At 37.0% G+C, this 13,857-nt stretch overlaps 1 protein-coding gene across 1 annotated transcript in view; it reads left to right on the forward strand.

The window, feature by feature from the left end:
* The window catches only part of LOC131688613 (Bardet-Biedl syndrome 4 protein homolog), a 34,102-nt gene that overhangs the window by 16,106 nt on the left and 4,139 nt on the right, over positions 1–13,857 (forward strand). The window contains exons 2-7 of the mRNA XM_058972980.1: positions 5,387–5,604; positions 5,772–5,917; positions 5,994–6,106; positions 6,169–6,441; positions 10,138–10,291; positions 10,363–10,485. Of these exons, the coding sequence (XP_058828963.1) occupies positions 5,535–5,604; positions 5,772–5,917; positions 5,994–6,106; positions 6,169–6,441; positions 10,138–10,291; positions 10,363–10,485 (879 nt within the window). The 5' untranslated portion in view covers positions 5,387–5,534. The remainder of the gene's footprint in view (positions 1–5,386; positions 5,605–5,771; positions 5,918–5,993; positions 6,107–6,168; positions 6,442–10,137; positions 10,292–10,362; positions 10,486–13,857) is intronic.

Below are 13,857 nucleotides of genomic sequence, written 5' to 3' on the forward strand. Positions count from 1 at the left end.
ATTGACAACATTTTCGCTTTTATAGCATTCCGCGTCCGGTTGAAGTCGAAGGCCGTCGCCACACTGTTAAAAATTCGTTGGAGTCCGGTTACAGCGCTCTGGCAACCATAGTTGGTTCTTCTGAACGGAACTCGCAGAAGGGAGTTATTACGTAGACCTCGAACGCGGGCTTGAAGATCCAGACGTCCGAGGATTGTAGGGCAATCCACTCTGGCAGAGAGTAAGTCCGAGACGAACAGGGCTCGAGAGCAGTCCCTCCGAATGCTGAGTGTATCGAGGTGTATAAGCTGGCAACGGTTTTCATAGCTCGGCAGCTGAAATCTGTTTCGCCATGGGAGATGACGAAGGGCGAAGCGTATGAACCTGCGTTGGACAGCCTCGATTCTGTCAATCCCGTTCTGGTAGTACGGATTCCAAACAGCTGAACAATATTCTAACGTTGAGCGGACCAACGCGCAGTAAAGCGATTTAAGACAATATACGTCCCTGAAGTTTTTCGCTATTCGGAAGATGAACCCAAGCTGTCGTGATGCCTTATCCACGATGTATGACGTATGTGGTTTGAATGTTAATGCCGAATCCATGATGACTCCGAGATCTTCGATGTGAGAGTGTCTTGGAATGCTCGAGACGAAGAAATGGTAGTTAAACTGAGTCGGTTGGCGTTTCCGCGTGAACGTCACGATTGAGCATTTGCTCGGGAGTCCCTCAAGGGTCTCATTTGGGCCCGCTATTCTTTATTTTATTTGTTAACGACATTTCCTTCATTCTAAAAAATGTTAAAGTTCTTATATATGCTGATGATATGAAACTGTTTCTAGAAATAAGAAATGGTGAAGACTTTTAGACATTTCAAAACGAAGTAAATATATTTTATACATGGTGTAATAAAAGCCTGCTGAAACTGAATGTAAAAAAATGTAATTCCATAACATTGAGTAGAAAGAATAATATACAGAACAATAGAATCTTATTGGGAAATCAACAAGTAGAAAAGTGTGACAGAATAAGAGATCTAGGAGTTATTATAGATTCCAAAATAACATTCATAGATCATTATAACACAATAATTAACAAAGCAAACAGCACACTAGGTTTTATTAAACGCTTCAGCTATAATTTCCAAGATCCCTACACAATAAAAACATTATATGTGGCCTATGTGCGTTCAACACTAGAATATTGTAGTATAGTTTGGTCGCCTTTTTCAGCAACGCATGCAAACCGGATAGAATCAGTACAAAAGCAGTTTTTGATGTTCGCTCTTCGTAAACTAGGTTGGACTGGACTACATTTGCCATCTTATGAAGCACGGTGCATGCTAATTGACATTCAAACCTTGAAAGATCGTCGTGAATTTTCTATGGTATCATTTGTAAACGACATTGTATCACATCGTATTGATTCAATCGAACTTTTATCGAAACTAAATTTTTATGCTCCTTCTCGACAACTACGTAACCGCAGCATCTTTTGTACAATTCGCCATCGCACTAATTATGCCAAGTTTGGCCCTTTAAACCAAATGATGAATATTTACAACAAACATTGCGAAAGCATTGACTTCACTATGTCGAAAACAAAACTTAAGCAGCAGTTTAAAGTAAACCAAAATTTCAACTAGTGTTAAGTTAGTTTAATAATTATTGTAAGAAACCGGTCTACATCTGATTGACGACTTGAAATAAATAAATAAATAAATAAATATTGTACAATGAACATTTCAAAATAGAAATTTCGGACCACCTCCGAAATTTTTTTCTGGATTCGCTCCTGCCCTTCGCCCAATCGCGATCTGATATTTTTTGGTTACTATAGGTTTTTTTACTCGGCTTAACATGACAATATGCACTGGATCATAAAAGTGTGATTGATTCACGGTATCCTGTTCAGTGAACTATATCACGAACACGATTTGTGGTGCTCATCGCCGTTATCGTTTTCTGTTCACTGATCTTTATCAAATGAATAACGCTGGTTGCCAGCAGCTGGACATTTCATGAAAAAGAGAATGGAACAAAAATGATTTCACGAAATAACAAAATTTGTGAAATAGTTCACGTGAAAATTTAATTTCCATGTTGCATGAATTCGATTTCAATAGTTAGGGATATCTTCTAAATATCACATTATGCTACAAAACAGATCGCAAATCATGTACTAGGAATCATGAACCGGTTCCCGAATCCGTGAATAATATTTTATGATTTCGTCAACTATTTCACGAGCACGAATGGTAAGTCGTGACTATTATACTAGGAATCATGAACCGGTTCACGAATACAGCGTGTACCACATTTATACGTTCGCCCTAAATTTTCAGAACAACTTTTTTCAAACAAACTGCACCAAATTTTGAGCATTTGTTTTGAAGCTTAATGAACGATGTTTCTCGAAATTTGGAAACCCTGAAGTGAAAAAAGGTGTGTCTTATACTTATAGGCTCACCTTACTTTTTTTCATAACCTTTTGTTCTATTCAAACAAACTGCACCAGATTTTCAGAGTTTGTTTTAAAGCTTAATCAACGATGTTTCTAGAAGTTTGGGAACTCTGGTGCATCTTGTTCGTTTGTTATGGCAATTTAAATGAAAAAATGTGTCCCAAATTTATCCGTTCACCCTATTTTCTCTGAATAACTTGTCTTTCATTCAAACCTACTGTACCAAATTTCCTGAGTTTATTTTAAAGTATAAACAACGACGTTTCTAGAAATTTGGAATCCTTGGTGCCTTTTATATGTTTATTATGTCAGTTTATATGAAAAAAGTTGTTCCTCCTAGGCTTTATTCAAGTAATTCAAATTTCGAGAAACATCGTTGATTATGTTTTAAAACAAACCCTAAAAAATTGGTGCAGTTCGTTTGAATAGAAAAAAGTTATCCTAAAAAAATATGGTGAACATATAAATGTGGGACACACAGTATATGAATAATATTTTTTGATATTGCTAACTATTTCACGGGAACGTGACTATTATATTAGAAATCATAACCAGATCTCGAATACATGAATAATATTCATGATTTTGTAAGCTATTTCACGAGCACGGATAGTGGATCGTAACTTTTACATTAGAAATCATGAATTAGTTCACGAGAATTTAATCAAATAAAAATTCGGGTTTCGGGAAATGGTTCACTGGAAAATATCCGGAAGGTTTTGATTTTGATAATTAATGTTCGTAAAACTAAGAAACAACATTCCAGAGTCAACCTTTGGTTTTATAAATAACGTACAGAAAATCGATTTGGCAAAGCGATGGCGGAAATCAAGTTCACAAGACAAAAACAAATATTTCTACTAATAAAATCGTTATGCGGGCGTTACTGAAAGGAAATTGAATACAATTTTAAAACACATGATTTTTGTTCAAGGTCCTGTTTTCGTAACGTAAAATCCTGTTTTAATCTACCTAGTGCTGCAATTGTGCCTTTCACATTTGTCCAATCTACAATTCCATGGCTAGTTATGTTCAATATAATGGTGGAAATGTTTATTACGTATTCAGTACGATTTGCACATACGCACAATGAATCGACAGCCACAAATTTGAGATGCTATGTGTCGATGCTGAAACACTTGAACCACCGTTGGTTTCATCCAGGTGAAGGATCCAGACTCCGTCGAAAATGTTCAACTTGTTAAGAAATTTTAAATCAGTTTCAATTTTAAAGTAGTTTCAAACTCAAAATCATTTCAAACCAATTTTTTGCTGGGAGGGGACTTTGTGGGGAGGATTAGGGAAGGGTGGTGTGTAATGTGGGGGGATGGCCGGTATCCGCTTACCGCATACCCCTAGCTACGCCCCTGTTAAAATACAGAAAATCTATATGTCCCAAAAAATTGACCGGAATTAGGTTGACGTTCAGAGTGATTGCATAACCTTTCTATGTGAGAAAGGCAAAAAGTTCAAAAGTTCGAAAGTCATTTTTTTCGAGATTACATGCAATTTCGACGTTTCATGCATTTTAAAGCCATTTGGCATCAACAATACAAGTTCGAATTTTCCTTTACTCCCCCTTTGAGGTTTTTTTTCAGCTCCTGTTTATATGGGATCAAGATCCGTCGTAGGTGACCGATGTGGTCAAAGCGACTTTGGTTAATCATTATTGATCTAGACTGGCAAATCAATTTTGCACCCATTCTAATAAGTTTTGCATCATTTTGATATCATGGTGGTACCAGTTTGTATTAGAATTTGCTGTGTGGTCGCACTCTTCAACTTGTAACTCCGGAACCGAAAACCCAATCAATAAAAAGCTGCCGATGGGAAGGTTGTACCTTTCATTTTAGACTAAGTTTGTGCAAATCGGTCCAGCCATCTTTGAGAAATAGAGGTGACATTTTTCCACATGTACACATACACACATACACACAGACATTTTTGCGATCTCGACGAACTGAGTCGAATTGTATATGACACACGGCTCTCCGGGCCGGGATTATGTTTGCAATGTTCTGAGTGATTGCATAACTTTTCTATGCGAGAAAGACAAAACGTGAGGGGTCCAGAATTCATGGCACTTTATTCACGATGTTGAGAATCATTTTATCCATGTATGGAAATTCACAGTCACTCGCCCAATTTTGCGTATAGTGCAATGAAAATTTTGAGGGCATATTGCCAATTATAGCATTGTGGAAATTCAATTAATATACTCAAATATAAAAATGCTCAAAGCAAATTTTTAATAAAAAAGTGTCTTTTAAAGTGTCTTTAAAGCCAGATTTATGCCATGACCAGTTACCCGATGTTATGCAATATGAATGATTGAAAATAAAAGTCCCAAGAACAAAACATGCTTCGTAAAATCGTAAAGATAAAAATCGGATATTCACACTGATTGGTGAGGAGGTCTTCGATGAATCACCAGTCAGGAGCTCTTCGATGATTGAATCGTTTAAAAAAGCTTTCATTATATTAAACGGAAGAAAATATATCAAGTACTTACAAACTAGTTTTCTCTAATACTACGTTCATCCTACAGAAATAAAATACGTTTTAATAGCTAGCAACCAAAAAACGTCTTAAAGATAGCTTTAAAACAAGTTTCAGTTTAAAAATTTTCTTTGCACTAGGAATATTCCAAACGGGGTACATATATTTAAAGTATATTTTAAGTATTTTTGTCATATAGAATAGAACGTCAGTCTTTGGGCAGAAGGTCTTTTTAACCAATTCATACATCGAAAATTCCGTGACTTTTATTGAACGGAAACGTTTGTTAAACAATGCCAGGTTGAAAAATTGAAACAAAACTATACTTAAATTTGATTTTATATTCTTCCAAGTAAACTCACAAGAAAATAAATATTTATCGCTATAATAATACCTGCTTAATCTACGTATCTATCCTGTTGACCAATCTTTCTGTTACTTTCAGAGAATTGCGCGAATCCCGCAACCATAGTAACGGAACAAACCAAACAAATATGCTAGTTCCTTATATCTCATAGAATAACATGTATACAGTTTATTTATGCTAAAGAAAACTTTCAGTCAATTGTGAAAGCCGTGAATTCGCAAACTAGATGACGGACCTGTACGTACACTGTAATGGTCGAACGGGTGGTTCGTCTACACCCAAACAACCCCAGTCAGGTACGTGTACGCCACCCATTTGGGATAGGCAGAGTGATCAAGTGGAAATCGCAACGATTTTGCCCAAAAAGAAAATAGCAACTCGAGCGCCCCGATTCCATATCGATCAATGGCAATGCTTGCTAATTAACTGTTCGATTTGCTTTTATGTCTATTTCCCGCGGCAGCGATGGCAGCAAAGACAGGGACAAATCAAAACATGAACTGGCTCATCCACTGTTTGTACACGAGAAAAGATTATTCTTTATGTAGAAAGCTAATCGATAGGCAGCTCACTATCAGCTACGACAAAGAGTATCTATTTTATGTAAAGGTAAATTATTCCACCAACAGATTGGGTGGGATTCACCGCTGCAATTATTGTAAAGCGTAATGCCACCGTTTTGTAGGGACTGATACTACGTGACGAAGAAAATCCAACCGAAGCAATCAATTGCTTCCAGCAGGCAATTATATCCAACAAAAAGAACGCAGAAAATTATAACGAACTTGCAAAGACTTTGTACGCATTCAACGACCTTGTCGTCATAACGATAGACTGAGCTATGATTTCTTCCCTTGCAGCTTTGCCATGGGGCGGTTCAAACAGGCACTGGAGGTGTTTCTCAAAGCGGAAACCCTGCTCGAACGTCCGGATCACGAAGTTTATCACTACATCGGTGAACTTTTTCATCGCAACTTTGGTCAACCGAAGGCGGGAATAGCAGAAGCGAAGGAGTATCTAAAACAGTCCGTGATGTGTGGTAAGCATGTCGATAGCTACAAGATTCTGGCGGAAATTTACATCGATGAAGGGGATAATGTGAAAGCGATCGAGATGATTGAAAGCTGTTTACAGTGAGTATAAGCCGTAGGTACACGCTGATGTAGTAAACAGATTTATTTCTGTTTGGTCAAATTAAAGAAGGTTTATTCCGTATCCTGTTCATTTCGAACTGTTGGTTAGAACACAGTCCATCATTTTTATTCGTCGCATTAGCTCAAATGATAGAGTGAAAATTGAGGTACTCGATTCGAATTTTCGTTACCCTAAAATTCGAGAATTTCACTACATTGAGATTATTTTTGTTATTATACTGTTTCCTCTCGACGGCCAAAAAAGTTTGTATCAATTTGTATATATCCTATTGATTGAAAGCCGATAATTTAAAGAAATAGTGCAAACTCTTCCAAACAGTACCTCAAAAGATCACTACCATATATTCAACAAGCAAAGATGCTCAGTGTCAGTAGGATCGGAGCATTAGCCCTGCAATTGTTCTGTACACTGACATTCTTTCTAACTTTCTTATTGCGCATTCAGCAGGCTTGACATCTTCGGCAAAGTTTAGTAAATGATTGGAGTGTGGCTCTCAAGAGCGAGAAAAGTCGCTTTAACCTTGGCTCATTAGCCAGGGCAAGGTGTAAATACCTCTGTCCCATCCAAAAGGACCAAAGACCTTCTTGGTCAAGTCACTCCCAACGTTTTAACACAACCCTCTACAATCTGAAACGATCGGTACGGTTGTCCTCGTTTCATCCTCATTCAAGTTTCAAAACGATTTGTTGGTTAAATTGTTCTTCAAATGAATAATTCAATTGCCGAATAATATTGAAACATCTTCAAACCCAACTATGCACAGTAGGCCTGGCCGTTTTAATATTTGCGACATATTATAATATGCTTCAAATATTAATGTTGACAAGAAAAACACTAAAGTATAACTGCAGTGTTTTCCAGGATGCTTTTCAATATTGGCTGTGTAAGGGTTAGAGTAGAATAGAATGGAAATGAATTGTAGTGTGGCTCTCAATCGCTTTTGTACAACGGACTCCTCCGAAACCAACCTGGATTGTTGCGGTTCCCCATGGTTTGTTACGAAAAAAATGGTATTGCAGTATAAACCCTTATCTGAAACGAGTAAAAAATAACCCCAATGATGAAAACCTCAAAGCTCTTCTGCAACACATAACTAAAAAAGTTAATGTAATGAAAATGCGGTGCAAAAAGGCCTACTTTGAAAACCTTCTATCCAACACAACTCATTCAAAACTTTGGAAGAATATTAATACCATTTTTGGTCGTTCAAAGTCGGATGTTCCCATCAGCCTAATTTGCAACGATATCAGAGTCACTGAGACTAAAGAAGTATGTAATGTTTTCAACGAGTATTTCTCTAGCATTGGCAAAAATTTGGCTGACAATATTCCCACGAGTCCCAACTCAAATCCTATTACAAATATACAACACGTCCAAGAAACAATCTTCTTGCGTTCTGCAACCATAAACGAAGTGATACTTTTGATTAAAGACCTCGAAAAAAATAACAGTTGTGGTCCTGATAAGATCCCCGCTAGTGTTCTTAAGAGTAACTGTACCGCTTTTGCAAACATCCTAACCAAAGCTTTTAATTTAATAATTCAAACCGGCAGGTACCCAGACTTTTTTGAAAATTGCCCGAGTAATTCCAATTTTCAAAGCTGGTGATCCAAACCAACCTTGCAACTATAGACCAATTTCAACATTGTGCGTTTTCAATAAAATTCTTGAGAAATTGCTCATCACTCGACTACTCGAGTTTTTGAACAAACACAACATAATTTACAACTACCAGTATGGGTTCAGGCAGGGCTGCAGCACTTTAATTGCAATGACCGAACTAATTGACTCCATCATTAGTCAAATTGATAGCAAAAGAATTGTTGGTGCCCTTTTTCTGGACCTAAAAAAAGCATTCGATACTCTGGATCACTCAATCCTGCTTAAGAAGTTAGAATGCTATGGTATCAGGGGAGTAGCAAATCATATTATTCGTAGCTATCTGTCATATAGGAACCAATTCGTATCTATTGGAGACTCGTGTAGCTCTTATAGACCAATAGAAATAGGAGTGCCCCAAGGCAGTAATATTGGGCCACTGTTATTTTTATTGTATATCAATGACCTAGGTAGACTCGGGTTAAAAGGGACTCCTCGTCTTTTCGCGGATGACACAGCGTTGTTCTACCCGAACAACAACTGCCTGGATATTGTACGCGACATTGAATCGGATTTAAAAACACTAACGACGTATTTCAACGAAAACCTTCTTTCCTTGAACCTATCAAAAACTAAATATATGCTGTTTCGTTCATCTAGAAGAGCTATAGGCGTGCATCCAGACCCAAGAATGGGACAGTCTGTAATTCAGGAAACTAACTGCTTCAAATATTTAGGACTTCACTTAGACCCCACACTCTCCTGGATTGAGCATATAACATCTATAGAGAGAAAAGTTGCATCGTTATGTGGGGCTATGCGTAAAGTATGCTCTTTTGTTCCCCAGCATGTACTTCTAAAATTTTATTATGCGCACATCCACTCATTGCTGAACTACCTTGTATCTGTGTGGGGCCGTGCCAGTATCTCGAATCTGAAAAAGCTACAAACGCTTCAAAACAGATGTCTTAAAATTATTTATAAAAAACCATTTATGTACCCTACTATTTTGTTATACAATAATAATGCCCATAACATTTTACCTTTGCTTGGGTTGACTAACTACCAAACAATAATATACATCCACAATGCTTTGCATAATACTATTGCTCATAACAATCTAGAATTTACAACAGGCATTCGAGCTCACAGCACCAGACAAGCCAATCATTTATTATACTCCAGAGTATCCACGAACCTTGGTCAAAGACGCATTTCTTTCATCGGACCTAAGTTATTCAACCAGCTTCCTACTGATTTAAAGCAAATAACATGTCGCACTCGTTTCCAAGCAAAATTGAAACTAATTTTAAAAAATAAAATAGGAGAATTTTTAATTTAAACTTCGTTCACCACCAATCAAGCTTATTCCTTTAGCTATTATTGGTTAACATTTTTTTAATAAAAACAATTGATAAATGCATTTTTTATAGCAATTAGTAATAAATAAATTTAAATTATTATGAGCTTCCTGCAAAGCTACGATGGGACCCTTAAAAGGATTCTTTTCCGCTGGGTACTCGCCGTAGCTTCTTGTCAAATTTTGTGTTTTGTCGGTCTCGTAATGTTTTTTTTTTGTTCTCAGCGTTTCCGCGATTCGTAACTTTGTTTTGTTGTGCTGACCTTTTTTTTGTACGCTGAGAACTGATGTGTCCACTACCAGGGGGCTCCGTTTGTGAGCTTTTTGGTGTGGGGGTAAGAGGCGGGCTATTAAAAAAAAAAACCCGGAATTCTATTTCGCGGAGCACAGTAACTAATTCACGACACCAAGGGGTCCAAGGAACCCCGATTAAGATTCGCTGTTTTGGTATGGTAAAATTATGGGAAGATTGTGAAGATACCTAAGCTAGCAAAGTTATAGCGATTAACAAAAAATTTCATTGAAATTTAGGTTTTTTGTACCTACTACTTTCTTCATATTCGATAAATGTATCATTTTTAACGTTGCGAATCCATCAGAACTGATTATTTGCGTTTATCGTGAAAGAGTTTTCAAATTTTCTACATATTTTACGTAACACAGGATGACAATTGGCCTATAACTTAAAACTAATCGTGTATTTTAATATTTATAGACTAACTCAAGACGACGTCGCTTTGATGACTCAGATCGGTATCCTCTATTTGAAGATCAATGAATATCAGAGGGCATTTGAAAAACTCCTAGATGCAATTTCCATCGACGATAAATGTGCCACCGCTTTGTTAGGACTTGGTTCAATTCTTCAGGTATGTCTTTGACAGGGGAATAGATTTGGAGATTTCAATTCGAGTTCATTGTTTGTTTTATTCTTATTTAGTCCAAAAATGATATCGACGGAGCACTGAACAAATACAAAAGAATTTCGAATCTGCCTGATGAGGGATCCGAAGTGTGGAGCAACATTGGGCTTTGTTTCTTCAAGAAGCAGAAATACATAGCGGTAAGGTAATAGAAGATACTTCCCTAAGCGGTACCACACTGGTGTAGCAATTGCAGACACACAACAAAAAAAATTTCCCTGCTCAGGCTTCTTCAAGCCGAAGGCCGGAAGAAAGTAGACGAAGGATGGGACTGAATGATTGTCAGGTTTGATGTGACCTAAAAGACCTACACGTTTTTGAAGCAATATCAGTTTTATGTTAGTAAAAAAATGACTACACGGTCCTATAAAAAAAACAAACATTCGTTAAGAATATTTCAAGTGACTTATTATGGGTTATGGGGCTAGTGAAATACAACAAAAAAGCCACGTTCAAACAGTTTAATATACCGTTAAAATCTTAATTTAAAGAAAAAAACATTTTCTGGGACCTTCGGCAAAATAGCTGAAAAGAATAGCTTTTTGTCATTTTTCAGTCGATTTTTGACTATTCTTATGTTGTTTTGTAAGAAATATTTACGCGATTTTGGAACAACAATATGAAAATTTCCATTTCTTTGCGATTTTGTCATGCTGAATAAGAAAATGGTTCAACTTTTTTCAAAAGGAATCTAGTTGCTCTAATATATATATATATATATATATATATATATATATATATATATATATATATATATATATATATATATATATATATATATATATATATATATATATATATATATATATATATATATATATATATATATATATATATATATATATATATATATATATATATATATATATATATATATATATATATATATATATATATATATCTATATATATATCGCTCGTACAAACATAATGTTACTCCAATTTAACCATTACACAAGGTTACAAAAGAAAAATATTTTTAAAATGCTGTAAAAAACCTGTTTTAATCCACCTAGCGGTGCAATTGTGCCTTTCATATTTCTCTAAACTATGGCACGGAGGCCTTTTATGTTCCACATAATTGTGGAAATGTCCATTACATTCTTAGTACACTTTGCACTTATACACAATGGCTTGCCAGCCACGAACTTGATGAGCTACGTGTCGACGGTAAAACACTTGAAACAAAAAAATATCATACTCCATTAGCCTAATCAGCATTAGATCAATGATAGCTGCTTGCTAACTAATTTTGTCATGCGGGGGTGGGTATGTGAGGAGGGCGAAAGTCCCATGAACGAAAGACTCCCCAGCTTAAATTGGTATGCTTTGTGATATAGTGGTGGTTTAAAGATGATGGGGTTGAAAGGGAGGGATATGAGGGCTGGATGGGGTGGTGGTCTGAGGGGTGATTTAAGGAGATTTTTAAAGGAGGGAAGTGAACAGTAGAGGGGGGGGTGTAACCCCTCTCCGTAAACCATCAACTACGCCCCTGTTAAAATCCAGAAACCTTATGCGAGTCGAAAAAAAATTTGGCCGGGATTAGGTTGACGTTTTTCAGAGTGATTGCATAACCTTTCTATATGAGAAAGGCAAAAATGTGCCAAAATCCTAAAAAGTGAATTGTCGTCAAATTTTTTTTCAAGTTTGCATAAAATTTCGACGTTTCATGCACCTTGAACACATTTAGCATCAAAAATAACAATTCTATTTTTAATTTTTCCTATAGTTTATATGAGAAATTTCTGTGTGGCCGCACTCTGAAACCCGTAATTCCGGAACCAGAATTCCGATCGATCCAAAATTCAATAGCAGTCGATGGGAATGTTGCACCTTTCATTTGAGACTAAGTTTGGGCAAATCGGTCCAGCCATCTCTGAGAAAAAATGAGTGACATTATTTGACACATGCGCACATACATACACACACACATACACACACATATACATACACACACACACATACACACTTTTTCCGATCTCGACGAACTGAGTCGAATGGGATATGACAATCGGCCCTCCGGGCCGGGATTAGGTTGACGTTTTTCAGAGTGATTGCATAACCTTTCTATATGAGAAAGGCAAAAAGATTCTCGAAATGGTAGTACAGTGAAGGTGCTAGCCAATTTGTAGGTGTAATCAAATTTCATGAAACTCAGCTGAAGACACCTAATCACAATACATCTACGAGAGCTAAAAAATACTTTTGTTCGCCATTTTTCAATTCGTGATTACGGTGCTAGGACTTCCATCCCGGGAATTTGGATTTCCCGGGATTCCCGATTCCCGGGAAATTGTGTTTTCACATTTCTCAAAAAATATTTTTAATTTTTTCCAAAAGGCTTAAGTTCTGCGAAAGAAATTCTGTAGGAAATATCTTTACCAGCAAACATTTGGAGTGAGCAGTGGACGCAGGTACTCTGCTAAATATGTTGATATTTTCATGCAAAAATGGATTATTTGCCGGCCGTTGCACCGAAGCATTTCCTTACACTAGCGTTAGTGATGCGCACGATATCTCTGAAACCGATGAGCCGATTGATGAGATTTTCTAATAATTCTTTTAATAGTTTATTTTAATAGTTAGATCTTGAATGAAATATCTTGAATGAATGCAATCAAATTAGTAATTGAAATGGCGGCAATTTCTTAAAAAATCTATGAGTGTTTGTTTTAAAACTTGGGGTGGTTTGTAGTGATAGTGTAGTGATCATGCTTAACGCAAACGCTATTTAAAATAAGGAATGTTTCTAGAACGTCTGCTGAAATATTTGGTCGGTTCATCGAATGCATATTTCGTCTAATTTGTTGTACCGTAACGGTAATATCTGTAAATTTTTGGATGTATGAAAAGAAATACATAATGCTGTAGCTGTCCAATATCAAGCGCATCCAAACTCTTTGAATGTCGCTTTCAAGGATGCAGGCAGGATTTTTGAAGGAATAAGATCAAGCAATCCAGATACTCGCCCGTAACAGGAAATCGATGGTAGGCTTTATCCATTGCTGCGCAGTTCATTCATTCATTGGATGTTTAAGGCAACGAGATCGCGAAGCGATAGAGCAACTGTACCGCGTAAACGACACACGAAAGTTCTACTAGAAGCTGAACAGTTCGCGTAAAGGCTGCGCTCCGCAAGCCGATATGTGCAGGTACTTAAACGGCAACCTTCTTACGAACGAGTGTGAGGTGATTGAGAGGTGGAAGCAGTACTATGACGAGCACCTCAACGGTGAAGCAGCAGATGACGAAGGTGGTATGGCAACGGATCTTGGAGCACGCGCAGAAGACGATAGGCTGCCGGCCCCTGATCTCCAAGAAGTCAAGGAGGAGATCGGTCGACCCAAAAAAAAGCTGCCGGTGTAGATCAACTGTCCATCGAGCTATTAAAATACGGTGGTGAAACACTGGCTAGAGTGCTGCAGTGGATAATCGCCAAAATTTGGCAGGAGGAGATTCTTCCGGAGGAGTAGATGTAGGATGTCATTTGCCCAATCTACAAAACGGGTGACA

The sequence above is a fragment of the Topomyia yanbarensis genome, chromosome 3, assembly GCF_030247195.1.
Source record: "Topomyia yanbarensis strain Yona2022 chromosome 3, ASM3024719v1, whole genome shotgun sequence".
NCBI classification, from domain to species: domain Eukaryota; kingdom Metazoa; phylum Arthropoda; class Insecta; order Diptera; family Culicidae; genus Topomyia; species Topomyia yanbarensis.